The sequence below is a fragment of the Nasonia vitripennis genome, chromosome 1 (assembly GCF_009193385.2).
Source record: "Nasonia vitripennis strain AsymCx chromosome 1, Nvit_psr_1.1, whole genome shotgun sequence".
NCBI classification, from domain to species: domain Eukaryota; kingdom Metazoa; phylum Arthropoda; class Insecta; order Hymenoptera; family Pteromalidae; genus Nasonia; species Nasonia vitripennis.
The window spans coordinates 37347170-37364772 of NC_045757.1; the positions used below are offsets into that span (position 1 = coordinate 37347170).

A 17603-nucleotide genomic window follows, 5' to 3' on the forward strand; every position below is an offset into this window, starting at 1 on the left:
TAATAAATAAAAATGAACAATTGTTATAAGAAATCATTTGCTTTTAATATCAGTCACTTTCTTTACAAAATACATTTTTACATACTACAATTATTAATCGCTATCGCCATCTGCAGACTTTTCTGCCTCTTCGTGATCTTCAGCACTACCAGAATCATCTTCGGAGCCAGACTTGGACTCTTCGTCTGAGTCTTTAAGAGCTTTTTTCGGATGTTTCTTTGGTCGACCAGCTTCAAAATCTGATCCTTCCTCGTCCGAAGAGTAAATATTTTGGGCCACTGAAATAAAAAACATCTTATTAGCATAAAGAAGTACATTTTTATAATCACCGCATTACGAGTAACAAAACAGAAAGAGCTTACGTTTCGAAACGGCGCCACCTCCCGCCGGTTTGTTCTTGTACTTGTTCTTGATGGCTGCAAGCGAAATAGCATTTTCGTCGTCGGACCCTTCGTCATGGTAAGGATCGTTACCATAAGCTGCTGCCGCTCGGTTTGCTCCTCTGCCACCACCACTTGGCTTTTTGGATTTGCTCTGCACGCGCATCGCCATACGCAGCTTTTCCTCTTCTTTCTACAATTGTATTTATTAAATTAGTTACCACTATCAAACTTAAACTACAAGATGGAATAAAAAATTATCCATATTTCACGAGACTCACCTTGATCATTTCATATTTATTTTGATCAGGATTCATGCCGACATGCGATAACACCTTGATGCCTGAAGTTTTCTGTGAACGATCAGCCAGAGACATTGTCATCTTTCTGTGAGTGAACGACTCGGTCGAGTGTGGACGGAAGGTTAGTTTAGTTCTGAAGACAGCCTGTCCTTGCAGACCCGTACCCTGTCTGATGAACAAATGATTGTGATCACCCTGCAGTGGCTGCTTGTATACATCGAAAATTTCAGAACCAAGATGAAGAGACATGCTGCCATCTGACCATCTGACGAATCTTGCATTACTCTGCCTTTCCGGCTTGCCATCATCTGAAAATTCCTCTCTCCACCTAAAAGAATAATTATTCATACATAGTAAGCTTTATTAATTTTTTCAAAAGCATTTTCATGTGTATATATAATATCCTGTTAAAAAGTGTACCTTATCGTATTTTCGACTTTGAGTTTTAGTCTAGCGCGTCCCTCCTCGTCAAGAGTCTCTTCTTCATCGATTTCATCTTCGTACGTCTCGTGATCGAAAGGTCGAGTTTCAACTGACAAGAAATTCGGGAGTTTTACAAAATGTATTTCGCGGCCCAGATCGGTAGTGATCTTTGGGATCTCGACGTCAATTCTAGTTTCTGGTGGAGGTTCGGGTTCTTCTTCCTTTTCCTTTTCTTCATCCTGTTACGAAAAATATACGAAAATATAATTAGTTTAAAGTATTTTCAATAAAACATTTGTACTACATGACTGTCAAACTTACATCTTCGATAACAGGGACCTGGGTTTTTTCTTCGGATCGCTCGCGACTTCTACTCCTGCTGCGACTTCTGCTCCGACTCCTGCTCTTACTGCGACTCCTTCTTTCGATTACGTCGGCCTCCTTCTCCTCTTCCTCTTTGTCGTCATCACTACTAATATCGCTAGCATCGCCAAAAAGCGCATCAGCAGTTGGTTGTTCCTCCTCAGCATTAGCAGCACTCGCACGCTGGATCTCGTCGTCAGGCTCTGAGTCGGAGTCGATTAACTTGCGCTGCTTTTTCTTTGCCGATTTTTCTGTATCCGAATCTGACTGATCACTATCAATCAGAAGCCGTTTCTTGCTCTCTGAAAAAAAACAACAGTTTATATAAAAATCCTGTACGGACGAATCAATTTATCAAATGCTAAATGAAATATCAAACGCTTACCCTGTTTGGACTTATCTGAGCCCTGGCTAGCAGATCTCCTCGATGTCTGACTCCCTGATCTTTTAGATGCTTGGCTTCCTGATCGCCTGGAAGTTTGGCTTCTGGATCTTCTAGAAGTACGGCTACCAGATCTCTTAGAAGCTGGGCTTCCAGATCTTCTAGATGTTTGGCTACCTGATCTTCTGGAAGTTTGGCTACCAGATCTTCTAGAAGTTTGACTACCCGATCTTCTGGAAGTATGACTCCCAGATCTTCTAGATGTTTGGCTACCTGATCTTCTGGAAGTTTGGCTTCCTGATCTTCTAGAAGTTTGACTTCCTGATCTTTTGGAGATTTGACTTCCAGACCTTCTGGAAGCATTGCTGCCAGATCTTTTTGATGCTTGACTGCCTGATCTTCTGGAAGCACGACTACCAGACCTCCTTGACACATGACTTCCAGATCTCTTTGAAGCCTGACTACCAGACCTTCTTGAGACATGACTTCCAGATCTCCTTGAAGTCTGACTACCAGATCTCCTTGAGACATGACTTCCAGATCTCCTTGAGACATGACTTCCAGATCTCCTTGAGACATGACTTCCAGATCTCCTTGAGACATGACTTCCAGATCTCTTAGAAGCCTGACTAGCAGATCTTCTTGAAACATGACTTCCAGATCTAGAAATGGTGTATAACAGTAAGAATTTGACTATTAAATGCTCAGATACTTAAAAAATCAGTAAAATATTAAGCAGTATATACATAAATGCAAGATTTGTAGGTTATGAACGGTTGATCACTGTCACAATGGCACACAGCATGCCGTTTTTTCTTGTTTTTGCAATTCTCTGTATTTATTTTTAAGTTTTCAAATTTTAATGAACCCTATAGATGCAGCTAGATTATAATTTAATGCTTACCTTTGACTAGCACCTGATTTAGGACTGATAGATCTGTGGCTTCCATTGGGTGAAGGGGACCTGGATGCATTAGACTTTGCCGAAGTGACACTTCCAGAGCGTGCAGAATGAGCTGAACCACTTCTGGATCTATGAGAGCCTGATTTGTTACTTCCTACAGATTTGGCACTGGAGTGACGAGAGCCCGATCTGGCAGGTGATTTACTTTGAGACCGAGCAGATTTTTGCGACCTTGGACTAGCAGATTTATGAGAAGAGGGACTAGCCGACTTGTTTCTGCTTGGAGACCTGCTAACAGATCTAGAGCGACTGGTCCTTTGACCAGCTTCATCTTCTGAATGATCGGTTGTAGCAGCTCTAGGAGTCTGAGCTGGGGCATGCGAAGATGCTGGACTGCCACTGCGACTTGAGGCAGACGAAGCAGAGCCACTCTCTGAATCTGATCCTGAAAATTATGTTTATGATTTTTGATTGCGCATAACTTAAATCCAATCTCAAAATGGATGATGTAAGCTATTACTGTGATTTAGATACCAAACTTATGTTTACAAGACAAAGCTGCTCAAGATTGTTGATTTGAATTCTCATGAATTTCAGATTTGTTTGGTACACTGCACAAACAGTCTACTAGATTTCATTTTTCATACTACTACTACTACTATTGAACAATATGAGATATTTTATTAACCAACAAACATATTTTATTTCAATAGAAGACGAAATCAATAGAAAATACGTGATGACGTGAAAGGAGGTTAACATTTTGGTCCATAAATAATAGCAACAATAGTGTGTATTTAATTCAATCAAATTATTGTTAATAAAAAGCCAAATAACTTACCAGATTCGCCACTGGATTCACGATTAGGCGGCATCTTTAGGTGCAAGATTTCATGTGCAAAATAAAATTCTTTATTTCAACTTTCACTTTGAGGTTATAACGCAAATCGAGGTGCTGAAAGAAAAGTGTACTCAGCGACCAGTGCACAGTAACAGACTAACTGTATACAATACACACTCGCTAGACTCCGCTGCGAGCCTGCGAGTACTGCCGGCTGCGACTGACGCGTGTGTTGCCAAAAACAGGCGAACAGCAGCTGTTAATCCGCGCATGCTCACTGCAGGGTTGCAGATGTCTTTAGGAACGCATGAACGCAAGAAGCGTCACTATAGGTGGCTTACCGTAACCCACCTGTGAGTATGTTCGGAAATTAAATTTCGGATAGTAGTTAGGTTGGTAGCCCTACGCTAACCGACTGACCGACGTTCAGCGCGTGTAAACAATAGACGGTTAGGCGAGCTGATTTCCGCGATGGTGACTGATGAGCATGCCATGTGACTATATGTGAGATTTGAGGTTGTGTACAACATTAACTACAAAATTTTCAACTCGTGGAATACGATGATCATTGGCTTCATAATCATCGAAAATGTCATCAAACATTTCATCTACATCACTTTGTTCATCACTATCAGAATCGGTCGATGATAGGATATCATCAAACACCTCAATTACGTTCATAATGTGTTGATAAATAGATCAACTTTATTGCAATAACATTGACTTGCTCCGAACCCCAACAATCAGCTGTGCTAACCATCTACTGTTTACACGCGCTGAACGTCGGGCGGTTGGTTAGCGTAGGGCTACCAACCTAACTACTAACCGAAATTTCATTTCCGAACATACTCTGTGACGTAGCTGTGATCACGTGATTGAATATAAGCGCGTAATTCAATTTCTTATTAATAAAATCGAGTAGTTTTTATGATTCATAAAAACTGAGGACTGAGATTTAGGGTGGTCAACACGTGTGCGCAAAGTGCTCGCCCGCTTTACGAATTTTCTACCACCACGTAGGCCCAGCGGACCGACGCTGATTCGAGCTCGTAGTTCTTGAAGTCCACACGGAGTCGCTTTGATTTGTCAAAACTACATCCCTTCATTCAAGGTCACGCCCTCAACGCTAGCAGCAGAGGTCTTGCAGCATCACCGCCGCTCCGGAGAACAGTCAGAGTCGCGAGTCCGTAGAATTATCAGTTTAGCTTTAGAGTCAGATAATTAGTAGAAGCTTGTATTTAGGTTCTTTGAGACAATATACATCCTTGAAACTGGTTTAACTCCAAACACTGTTCTAGTTCATTCACTACCTTCAAACCATTTCGCGATTGTATAGAGTATTTCAATTCTCGTTCGAATGACCCGGGGTTAATATATTTTGTGCTCCTAAAGACATCGCCTAGGGTTTTGCGCGACGTCACCCACCAGCGATGCAGCGCCGCAGGCCCGCAGCGGCGAATTTCGCCTTAGTAAGGGCACACTAGCGCCAAGCACTTACGTGTAAATCAAATGAGGTGGCGAAAATTAGAACATAAATAATTAGGGTGAAATACAATATACACATTGCTCTTATGGGAGGTCTTACCAAGGCGATTAATAAGGAGCCGAGCGAGAAAAATACAAAATCGAGTTTTGTCTTTGAGATTCAAAATAATTTTTACCTAGCGAATTTCAATATAATTTACCGCTTCATTTAATTTCACTCCTGAAAAGTATTAGCCGCCTGTACGTCTTCTTGTTTCTTCATTTCTGGCAGCCGATCAAAGGGTGACTTCGGCTTTGGCCTATGAGGCTATGAGGATGTTTGCCTTGAATAATATACACATACGCATACTTACCTACCGTAGAAAGCGTGTAGGGAGATCATCATTCAACCCCACATAATTTTTCACATAATTATTGCGAATTTTGCAAAACCTAAGGCATTTTCAGAATCCGCAATTAAATCGCAAACGTTTTGTGCTACTCTTATGCCAATGTACAGTTTTTATATCGTATAAATATGCTAGCTTACTTATTCTTTAAAACGAAAATCTAGAAATAGCCTTATACTGTCATAAGAGTAGCACAAACGTTTAACCCAAAAATAATACATAAGAAAAAACACAAATACAAAAATTACACATGATTATAGTGGCGTATCGGAGTCCAAGATAGGACCCACGGCCAATAAATTGAGTAGAAGAAGAAGGGGCTCTTTTTATAACAAATCGGTTCCGTCCATTGTTGTCATGGTCGTCGATTTGTGCATCCAGCTTAGCAGCCTAAGCGGCGAATGTCAAGATGACATCGTTCACCAGTTTAACATCCTGGTCATGCCGTGAATCTAGCCAATATCGGAGCGTTGACTCCGGGACTGCCGACTGTCGGCAAATTTCTGCATTCTTTTCGGCCATCCACTTTTGATCTCATAATATGCTCGTGTTTCTGCTCTTTCGTGTACTTCTTCTGCTTCCTTGTTTGGCTCGGTGTAAGATTTTGACCGTTTACTCCGCTCATCGTATAAGCGCCTGTAAAGATAGCCTCACAACTAGTTTCTTCGGCAATATCAGCACGACACTATCTCACTTTCACTACACAAAACACTCTCAACGCTTAACTTACCGACGTTGCACACCTTGCGAGGATCGCCAGCCGACTGACACCGAGTGCGGCAAATGAGCGAATTGATATACGGTTGCGCCTGAAAAATCAGGGTCTGGGAGGGGTGAAGCGGCATGCGTTGGCCGGCTGACCAATGAAAGGGGGTGACTATTTGCGGCGCCTAGGTAATACCACTCAGGTAGAAAAGAGAATGGCGTGTGAGATTATGAGAAACAGAATAAAAGCTAAATTATGTAAACAGAAGAATAATTTCAATCATTTAATTTTTGAATTTTCAGAAGATTCTCATGACGCAGCGTGTGTTAAATAATGATTAAAAACTATTCGCACAACTATATTGAATACGTTTAACTAAAGAATTTTCTGTTTAATTATGATTTCCCATGATGTTGTTGTTTTCTTTCTGCATAAAAGCTTTCATTTTCTAATATAATAATAATAAGTTTTTTGCATAATTTGACTTCATAAAATTGTCTTTCGTACGTCAATATTAGGTGAATGTTATTATATAAACGAAACATAACGCCAGATAGATATCCAGACAAGCTAACCACCGAAACCGGAAGCTAGCCACCCAATTTCGATGGCTAGTACCTTCGCAGGCAAGTATTTTCCCGTGTTGAAATACCTAATGATGCGTACAGGAAAGGTTCCAGGTCACATTGTAGTGAATTCGAGCCATATCTATATTAAAGCGTATTTTATAAAGTCTATACTTGGAATAGCATTCAAATTTAATTTGCCATGTAAGCGCACGCGCGCTGCGTCGCTGTCCACGTGACGTGACCACGTGACCGGCGCATTTTCAAAAGAGCAGGGTCCGTCTCGCGGTCAGCAGACGGCAGCACCCGTCTCCCTTTTGTTACGTAAATATACCGCCCGCCATACTATAGAAACGCGAATATTCAAAATAAAAGAATAAAATCTAGTTTACAACATAACTGACAATCTTTCCTCGATGTTTGTGAGAGGCACTTTTATCCCCTTGATCCTTTTCTGCCACCCGTCATAAAACAACATTTCCGACATATACCAAGTATATTATACATATAATACATAAATGAAATATTTTACACGCGACACGTCGAAAATTCCGAGTCGTGTCGTAAACCCACGTACCACGTACTGGTCGCGAGTTATAATCCGCGGTTTTGATGATGGCGTCCTATTCGGTATGTTACACCTTCGCTTCGCCGTGTATATATACACACTGTGCAACGATGGGCGTATATATATATAGATACACTTATATACACGAGCGACACTACCTCGTATAGAGTCTAGAGTATACATTGTGTTAGGTACAGTTTGTACTGCTGGCGCTGTGCTGCACTCCCGGCCAACCAGCCGTGCCTATAACAAAATCCAAATCACCCACAGTGTGCAGCCACAGTCCTGTAGGCGCAAACATGGCGGACTGCAAGGGTGCGTTTATACTCTCTTCTTCATCGCGATTATTCCTCTTTGAATTCTACCCCCTTGTGACTCTTTATCAGCAGTCCTCTCCGTGTCGTTCTCGAAAGCAACGCCGTCTCGTAGTTGAGTCAGAGCGGCAGTGCAGTCTATAGCGCAGATAATGGTCGCTCGTTTCTTTCACGATTTCTTCCCAGTGAACGTAACGTCTGTTTTTCTCTCTACAGAGAGCAACGAGGCATCCAAGGATCCCGAGCCGCCGGTCACCATGAAGTTCGACAGCCCCGAGGAGTCCAGTGACAACTCTGCCAACGGTGAGTTCCTGTACTCGAGAAAAGATTCATTGTACTGGCTTGACTTTTGCTCTTTGAGTGCGATGCTCAAACCCTTTTGCTTGTTGTTTCTCTGCAGATGAAGCAGAGAAGCCAGTCACCGAGAAAGATTCTGACAACTCCTCTTCATCCAGCAGCATGACTAACAGTACTTCGCTTTCGGAACGACAGAGCAGCGAAGCAAATTCCAAAAAAAGTGTGTACCTCGCATCGATAGACTCACTTCTTCAGTGTGTTTACAAATCTGCATTGACTAGAGAATTTTGTGGCTCTAGATTTTACTTTTAAGTTACAACTTACTAAGGTTTTCTGCTCCGCTTTGCAAAGCAAAAAAGTGATCATCTCGCATTTAATTACACAGCAGATATCCAGTGTCAAGTTTGATCATAGAGACTGCCTCTGCTGACTTTTATTTACAAAAGATTTGCGGAGCGAGCACATCCCATTTTAAGTGTGTTAATTCTTATCTAAAATTTCATGTATTTTTATACGTGCATTTTTGACATGCATAACATATGCTATCTTGCGATCATTGTATATGTTTATTTCTTATTTATATCAGACACCATATGTCATTACATTGTGTTTGATTTAGAACAGAAAATTTTCTCTGACTGCATGATTGGCATTGTAATTGACTTAGATCCTACTTCATTTCCAGGAATGGTGCCAAAATCGTTTGGAAGGGACCATTGGTCTCCAGATTTGTACAGTGGCAGCAGCAAGCCAAAATCGGCATTGCTAAGGCCATCTCAACTTAATGCTGTGACTACTAATTCATCCAGCACCACAACCAAAAGTGTTCTGAAGCCAGCAAAATTCCAAAACCCGTTCACAAAGGTAACTGATATCGATGATGTCGAGTCAGCTTCCTCCACACAGAACACCAAGGACCAAGATACCTCGAAAGACAGTGACAAAGAGGAAAAAGACAAGCAGAGCGACGAACAGAAGGAGGATAAAGAAAAGGAAGCACCCAAATTCCTAGCGCTAAACAAGACAAAGGAGACCAAGGAGAACGAGAACATTTTGAACAGCACGATGGCGGCGAGTGCATCGACGCCAAGCTTTGTATTCGGACAGAATCTAAAGGAACGCGTTGCGGTGGCTCACGATGCCGACAGCTCCGATGGTTCTGAAAAAGAAGAGCCCAAGGAAGAGCCGGCTAACGAAAATGGTTCTTCAGAGCTGATGTTCTCAAACGCCGCGGCAGTTTGTCGTAGCACAGCCAAGCCCGGGCTTACCTTGTCACAAGCTGCCCAGGAGATGGAAGAAGCGAATCGCGCAAACAAGAGAAAGTACAGTGAAGTGACGCTGTTAACCGGAGAGGAGGACGAAACGAACGTTTTACAAATCAACTGCAAACTTTTTGCTTTTGATAAAGTAAGTTTACCACTAGGAAGTGATTATATATTTTCAACAGGTGAATAGTATGTTTGATCGATTTGCTGAATAACTGAAGTTTTTATTTATTTTTTCCAAATAACGTCCAATACGCGATAACAAAAGCATCATCAATCATTCGTTTATAGATAAGCGTAACATCTGTAAACCGATCACAAAATAGGCGCTCATCGGTGAATTAATGCAAAAAGATATGCAAAACAAATTACGGAAACTTCTCCTTTTCCAGGCAACAAGTAGTTATCAGGAGCGGGGTCGAGGCTCTCTGCGCCTGAACGACAAGGACGAGGAGTCGCGGCTGGTGGGCCGTGCCGCAGGCACCCAGAGGCTGGTACTCAATACAAAGGTGTGGCCGGGCATGACGGTCGAGCGGGCAGGGCCAAAATCGCTGCGGCTCACTGCCATGGATGTCCAGGGTGATATCAGGATCTTTGTAGTGCAGGCCGCGCAGAAGGAAGTCGAGCAGCTGCATAATCTACTGATGCAGCGGTTGAAGCGTGCACAAGATCGACAACCCAAGAAGGTGGCCGCTGAGCCTCACTGACCGATGCTAGCTCCAGCCGTTCGCTCAAGTTTGGCTTTTTTGTGCTGAGGACAAGCGTGTTCTGGTGTTGTTAAATTTTGTCGAGGGCTTTTTTTATCAAGTATTTTTTTTCTTTTTTTCGATAAATACTGAGTTTTTGGAGACGACTATTCGTGGTATTTTTTAGTTACATTTTCGACTGTGAAACACCAGGATTTCGCCTCGATGAAGTTGAGTTCGCTGGGTTTTCACTAGTCCGCTCAAATTTTGTAGTTAAATATGAATTCGTCAAGTGCGAAATTTTAATTATTAATTTTTGAATATTTAAATACCGAACTGATGCTTAAATTTGTATGCTCATCACAGCACTATAGTTAAATTTTTTTGTAATAATAATAACTTGAATCTACGGTGCTAAGAATCGTATTTAATTATAATCTTTTGCAGTGTCAGAAAACTCTGAGAAGTGAAATTAAAAATTATCTACTACTTCTTGGTAGACTATTTTAACTCATTTCTGCATTCTCGCGAAATTTTCATCGATTTGCCGAAGTAGCAATAAGGATCAGTGGACAGCTGAGGACGTCTTGAGCATGACATGATAGTATCTAATATCAGAGACCGAAAACTCCGTTGGGGTAACTATATACAGGCCTGTAACATAAAATGATGATTATTTCATTTAAAAAATTAACAGTTTGTGGATAAAGGTCGTTTCCCGATCATAGTTATATCAGGCTTTGATCGAAATTTGGTATGTTGTGTAAAAGGAGGTAAATGAAAGAAATGCATCATTTTATATAACATTGAGATCTAATTTTTTTTTTGTTTGCAAATAGTACATTATGATACGTGTGACTTAAATGGTTGATTTTTACACGGCGCTAATCGCCGTGTAAAACTGAACCATTTAAGTCGCACGTATCCTATGAAATTTTATAGCACAGACTGCTAACATCCGCAAGTCTCGCCTATTCGTGACTAAAGTAGTCGTTAGTCTCGTGCGCTAACCTCACGGTGCAAAAAAGGACTACTTTAGTCACAGATAGGCGTGACTTAACAGCGGATTTTAGCCACACTGTGCTATAAATACATTTTCTAATCATTCCTGTGAAATAGACACGAGATCGTACGATTTTTATGTCGCCGAAACAAATATACCTGCACGCGCTGCTGCGACAGTGCTCAAAGAGTGTTATTTGTTAGATTTTGGTCGTTTCACAAAGTAAATAAAAATTTTACATCACTTAAGAAAAGAAACAATACGAAAATGTCGAAATAATTATTCAAATTTTTATGCCGAATAAACGAAATATTAAGGAAGCAAAAACAACGTTTTATTACGAACTCTTGGGCGTCGACAATATTTCTTTGAAAACGAAGCAAAAAATTGACGGACAAACGGGTTCTCATCAAGAAGAATCATATGTAGCACTTTACGAGAAAATTAAAAAAAAAAATGAATGTATGCGGTAGGATGAATTGTGCGAATGATATATTAAGCTAGATAGAGATTTTTAACAAGGATAGTTCAAATTAATTTAGAATGCGATTAAGAGAGGCAGACTGCTGCATGTTTATGTAAGATGCTCAACTGAGAAGATGCACGATCATCTTACATGTAATTTGTAATGATAAATCGTCGAATAGCAAATCGGTTTTTGTACTACCTCGTATTCGGTAAACACCTCATTGACTTACTTGAGTTACTTTTAACAAATGCATTGTTCAACTATTAGCTGTAAATAAAATCTCGATCTAGTAAAGAAAGCTGGGGGTTACATTTTCTCAAATTTTCCTTCGTTTTAAAATCAATCCAAGAGGAACATTATCTTTCGGACTTGACTCGGTTCTTCGATCTGTTTACATTCCTTACCGCATGTATACTCGGCAAAAGTGATGTAAAAGTCTGAAAATCAGCTTGGTCGACACCGAGAAGACATTCGGTTGGCCGATCCACGTACAGCAGCCGGTAATTCAAACGAACGACCAATCGAAACAAAAGTCGCAAACACATCGTGACATCGCGCGCATGAAAAAGCTCTCGGACCTTCCTCTCTCGCCAGATGCCGCCTCTCTTCTCGAAATTGTAGGATTATGCGTCTGGGATGACGATGCCGAGAGTCCTACTCTCTCGAGGATGGGGTCCAGGATGAATAAAGGCCACCAGCTTCCTCTGGAATAACACTTTCTTTTATTAGAATATCCCGTTAGATCAACTGTCTCGAACGTTATGCGGCTCGCAGGCCGCGACATGCGCTCGTTCGTTCTCTCTCCCTCTCTCTAGCCAACATGGCCGACATCCCCACTCCTGGCTTACGCAGGGCTGCCAAGGGAGCTCCCCACACACTCCCCCCCGAGATTCTTGCTGATCAACTTGCAAGCTCTGCACCAGAAGGGTTGAGACCCAAGAATCGCATGAACATATATACATTGGTTGCTTACAACTGTTAATACAAGAGTATAAAAATACAAACGCTGCTTATGAACTGAATCGCAAAGCTAAGCTTGCGCTTTGGTATCGGACGAGAATCTTATTTTTTTGGCAGGATAAGTTTTGAGTACCGGACTAGGGACAGGTGGCTGATTGCCCTTCGAACTGTCGTTGGATACTCCTCCTGAATCGACTAAATTTTCCGCTATAAAGAATGCGGGCTTTAAAAGCTCTACTGAAACGGTACGAGGGGCACCGTTGACCTCGATTTTGAATACACGATCGGATTCGCGAGACAGAATCTTATATGGACCTGAGTAAGGTCGTTCGAGAGACTTCTTGGCCATGTTCCGCATGTGAACATGGGTGCAATTGTGAAGCTCTTTAAAATAGAAGATGCGTTTTTTGTAGTGATGTGCGACTGGTATGGGACGAACTAGGCGCATGTGCTCACGGAACTCCTCTACAAAGATTTGCGGATCGGGCGTAATGTCTTCCGGAATGAAGAATTCGCCAGGTAACCGTAGCGTGGTACCGTACAGGAATTCGGCCGGAGAAGCCTCGGTGTCGGCTCTCACATGGCAACGTAAGCCTAATAGAACAGTGGAGAGAGTTCTGAGCCAGTCGTCATCTTTGTGACACATCAATGCAGCTTTCAACGTGCGATGCCACCGTTCGATCATGCCGTTAGCGGCTGGGTGGTACGCGGTGGTGCGAATGCGCTCACAACCGATCAAGGATAATAATGCAGTAAAGAGTCTCGACTCAAATTGTGCTCCTTGATCCGAAGTGATGACCTTGGGTGCGCCGAAACGCGACACCCATGTGTCAAAGAATGCGCGAGCTACGGTCTGGGCTGAGGTTTCCTGAAGGGGAACAGCTTCAACCCACCTAGAGAAACGATCGATCATGGTTAGCAAATATTGGTAACCGTCGCGCACCGGTAACGGCCCAACGATATCGATATGAACGTGGTCAAAGCGGCCGTCCGGAGCAACAAAATGCTCAGGAAACGTTTTAACATGCCTGGAGATTTTGGATTGCTGACAGGCAAGACAATTTTTGCACCATGCAGCAATGTCGCGATGCATGTTTGGCCATACATATCGTTGTCGGATGAGACGATCAGACACCTTGGGACCAGGGTGAGCGGTATTGTGGAAAAATTCGAACACTGATCTACGCAAAGATTGAGGTACATACGGACGCAGGCTTTCGCCAGTCAATTCACAGTAAATGACTGTGTGTTCTGGACCAAGCTGGAGACGCTTAAGAGTAAGAGGGTAGTTCGGAGACTCACAAATCTCTTTTAGCTGTTGATCCGCTTCCTGTTTGGCTGCTAAATCGGCCAGGTCGAATTCTAGGGGGAAACGAATGGTTTCTACCCTAGAGAGAGCATCCGCCACTACGTTGTCTGAACCTTTAACGTGTTCAATGCGGGTAGTGAACTGAGAAATGTATCCTAACTGGCGCAAGCGACGCGGAGGAGCTTTCTCGTTGTTTTGTACAAGGGCGTAGATGAGTGGCTTGTGATCGGTAAGAATTGCGAAGTCACAGCCCTCAACAATGTAAGAAAAATATTTCACTGCTTCAAACATTGCAGTGAGTTCCCTGTCGTAGGTGCTGTACAACTGCTGAGCTGGGGTAAATTTTTGAGAAAAGAAAGCTAAAGGTTCCCACTCGTTCGAGAGTGATTTCTGTTCTAGCACGGCGCCCATCGCTACGTCAGAAGCATCTGTCACGAGGCGAAGCTCTGCACCACAGCGAGGATGTACAAGCAAGGAAGCATTGGCAAAATCAGATTTGATTTGCTCGAAGGCTTTGCTGGTTTCTGCAGTCCATTCGATTGGACGCTTGTCATTTTTGCGTGACTCGCGAAAGTAGGCATTAAGAGGGACTTGGGCCTCAGCCGCATGAGGGAGGTTGCGGTGATAAAAGTTCACCATGCCGAGAAAGCGACGCAGCTCAACTACAGTGTTGGGTTTGGGAAAGTTCAACACCGCTTTGACCTTCTCCTGAGTAGGACGAATGCCTTGCGAGTTGATTGAATATCCTAAAAATACAAGTTCCTCAACAACAAATGTACACTTATCGACATTAATGCGCAAACTAAATTTGTTTAAACGTTCGAACACTATACGCAAGTGTTCGAAGTGTTCTTCTACGGATTCTGAGGCGATCAGGATATCGTCAATATAGATGAATACAAATTTCAGATCTCCTAACACTCTGTTGATGTACCTTTGGAAAGTTTGGCTGGCATTGCGCAGACCAAAGGTCATGTACATGAATTCAAATAAACCGAAGGGCGTGATAATCGCAGTCTTTTCAATGTCTTCGGGGGCGATAGGAATCTGATTGAAAGCTTTTAAGAGATCTAGCGAAGAAAAAATTTTCTTTCCATGCAACTCACTGGTACAATCGTATAAGTGCGCTGTAGGGTATTTGTCAGGGACGGTCTGTGCGTTTAGAGCACAGTACACGCCACAAGGACGATAAGATCCATCTTTTTTTAAGGCCATGTGTAACTGGCTAGCGTACGGACCGCTGCCAGGCCTACAGATGCCGGCATCCTGCCAGGCTTTGAATTGAGCTTTCGCTGCTCTGAGCTTTTCCGCGGAAAGTCGACGTGGACGCTCAGAGACAGGAGGGCCTGTGGTATAGATGTGGTGAACAATGTCCGGTTTGAACTGGGGATCATGCGGACCTGAGCCAGTTATTTTCGGAAACTGGGCTAACAGCTGAGCGCATTTGGAGCTGGAAGCTACCGAATGGATTCCGAGAACTGGAACTATTTTGATTAAACCTACGGATGATAGTGACGTAACCGAGTCAACGAGACGACGGTTGCGAATATCTACAGTTAAACCGTAGTGGTATAAAATGTCAGCCCCGATGATCGCATGAGGCACGGACGCGATAACAAAATTCCACGAGATGGGACGGTTTAGACCTAAATCTAGCAATAGGAACGTTTCCCCAAATGTGTCAATAGTCGTGTCATTGGCCGCATAAAGCTTGCGGGATGAGGGTTTTGAATTGACTTTGTAACTGGCTGGCAGAACAGAGATTTCTGCACCCGAATCTATAAGAAACCTGCGACCTGATTTTAGGTCCTTAAGGGTGAGACGTTTCGAACCGGAGGAACCATCCCCTGACGTCTCAGCAAGGAAAGGTTCATTTAGTTTTTTGAAGCCCACTTAGAGTACTCTGTACACCACTTCTTGCATGAAGTGGGACTGTCTGGATACTTTCTGTGTGCAAAACACAGTCCTGATGAATGTCGAGAACTGGAACGCGAACGTGAAGGACGTTTGAATTCGCCTGAATTGGAACCTGATCGATCCTCACCTTTGGAAGCTTTAAACGAGTTTTCTAGCTTTCCTAATCTAGTGGAAACTTTGTCGAAGGAGTCAGCAAGGCGCTTGACTTCTGAAGCTAACGACGCGATGTCTGAGTTGACATTGACCGCCGACAAGCGAGAATCGGACGGTGAGTTCTCAACAATTTTGTCTGCCAAGGTCGCTAATTTGTTGAGATCGCTGATGTCGGACGCGAGAACGATTGCTCTGTGGTTGGGCTGAAGCTGTTCAAGAAAGACAGATCTGATAATTGCGTCATCGCATTTGGCGCCGTCGTCTAAGCTTCTGAGCCTGTTTAAAATGAGTGATGGTTTGCCATCATTAAGGACTTGGCCTTTGAGAAGCCTACGGAGCTTGCTCTCTGCCGAGGCCGCAAAGGAAGAAACTAATCTCTGTTTAATCTGCGTGTAAACGTCAGGAGGTTGGGGATCTGTGAGAGCAATGTCTCTAATGGCAGTCATTGCCTCATGATCTAACGCTGCGATAATGTGATCTGCTTTGGTTCCCTCAACCGTTATGTGCGCGTGACGAAACGAGGCTTCCACCTGTGTAAACCACATGGCTGGATCCGCCTTAATAAACACCGGGAGTTTTGGAGTACGGTACGCCTCAACACGACCGGGTGCCTGGTTCGCAGCAGCCCTGGCCGCATCAAGCTCTGCCTGCAGGCGATCTGCTCTTTCCTCTGATGATTCCGGCATTTTATGGATTGCTACCTATATACGTCGCAGTACGTAGTACAAATTGACCTACTGCACGCACGCAGGCGTATCACAAATGTGAGAAAAGCTAACTTAAAACTAGAACTAACCTTAAATTTACGATCAACGTGCGCAGACGAGATCGTGAACAAGAACGCACGCCCGGTTACAAATTCTTAAAATTAAAACGCCGCTGCGTGAAATTTGCGATGGTTGGGGAACCGCTACTCTAATTAAATTCCGCGAAGAGTGAGCGCTGAGCGCAACCCGCGCGAGCACGCGCCTAACAGCTGCAACCCGTGATGCACGAGCGCCGCGCCTGAACACCGCAACCCGTGAGACGCGAGCGCCACGAGAAAACCGCGCGCTAAAATCCAAGATGGCCGCCCAATTCTCGGAAGCGAACCAAATTCAATTTGAATGAATTCTTGGAATCGAACTTAAAGCTAACACTGAGATACCTTGCGAGAATGCGCTGAAAGCCGCTAACGATGCTTGAAGACTCGTGGATGATGTCCAGGTCGAACTGCTGCGAGATGTGCGCCGCCGACCGACGAGAAGTAGCTGGTAGTGATGCTGCAGGAGATGGCTGCGAGGCAGTCGCCTTGAGAGGCTGACCGCGGCTAAAAAGCCGCTAACGATGATCGGCGAAGCCGGAGAATGCGGTCGCCAGGAGAGGCTGACCGCGGCTTATGATGCCGCTGAAGAGCTGGACGATGATGCTGCACAGGCGGTCGCCTCTAGGCTGACCGCGGCAAGGACGCCGACGAGACGCTGCACTACGTTGCTGCAGGGGCGGTCGCCTTGAAAGGCTGACCGCGGCGTGAACGCCGTTGACGAGGAAGAGCTCGAAGACTGGATAAGGCGGTCGCCTGAGAGGCTGACCGCGGCAACAAGGCCGCTGAAGAAAATGATGAACACGGCAGCGGTGCACGGCGATCGCCTAGCCAGGCTGACCGCGGCAAGAAAGCCGCCGGCGTGGATGATGCAATTCCGGAAAAAGCGGTGCTCCTGGAGACGGCGGGGCGAGAGTCCACTCGCTCGTCTTCTTGAAGTCGGGGTCACCAATGTAGGATTATGCGTCTGGGATGACGATGCCGAGAGTCCTACTCTCTCGAGGATGGGGTCCAGGATGAATAAAGGCCACCAGCTTCCTCTGGAATAACACTTTCTTTTATTAGAATATCCCGTTAGATCAACTGTCTCGAACGTTATGCGGCTCGCAGGCCGCGACA

The 17603-nt window shown here is 43.9% G+C and overlaps 2 protein-coding genes and 1 long non-coding RNA gene across 11 annotated transcripts; 1 reads left to right on the plus strand and 2 right to left on the minus strand.

Annotated features, from left to right (window-relative positions):
- Window positions 1-20: 20 nt before the first annotated feature.
- On the minus strand, window positions 21-6230 carry LOC100123957 (another transcription unit protein). The gene is made up of 8 exons (XM_008217439.4): window positions 3596-6230; window positions 2755-3199; window positions 1854-2512; window positions 1427-1770; window positions 1103-1344; window positions 662-1010; window positions 363-573; window positions 21-278 (listed from the first exon to the last, which is right to left on the minus strand). The coding sequence occupies exons 1-8, from the start codon at window positions 3627-3629 to the stop codon at window positions 94-96; spliced, it is 2469 nt and encodes an 822-aa protein (XP_008215661.2). The 5' UTR covers window positions 3630-6230; the 3' UTR covers window positions 21-93.
- Window positions 6231-7144: 914 nt separating this feature from the next.
- LOC100123960 (ran-binding protein 3) lies at window positions 7145-11637 on the plus strand. 9 transcript variants are annotated; one of them, XM_032600510.1, is made up of 6 exons: window positions 7302-7371; window positions 7507-7624; window positions 7840-7926; window positions 8024-8140; window positions 8606-9327; window positions 9578-11637. In XM_032600510.1, the coding sequence occupies exons 1-6, from the start codon at window positions 7354-7356 to the stop codon at window positions 9890-9892; spliced, it is 1377 nt and encodes a 458-aa protein (XP_032456401.1). In that variant the 5' UTR covers window positions 7302-7353; the 3' UTR covers window positions 9893-11637. The 9 variants fall into 9 exon arrangements, with proteins under 9 accessions (XP_032456406.1, XP_032456401.1, XP_008215662.1 ...); XM_008217440.4 differs by having other exon boundaries at window positions 7342-7371; window positions 7501-7624; window positions 8588-9327; XM_001607695.6 differs by having other exon boundaries at window positions 7342-7371; window positions 7501-7624.
- Window positions 10267-17524, minus strand: LOC116738603. Its single transcript, XR_004345017.1, has 2 exons — window positions 16830-17524; window positions 10267-12047 (listed from the first exon to the last, which is right to left on the minus strand). It is a non-coding gene; the product is annotated as an uncharacterized LOC116738603 (long non-coding RNA).
- Window positions 17525-17603: the final 79 nt, after the last annotated feature.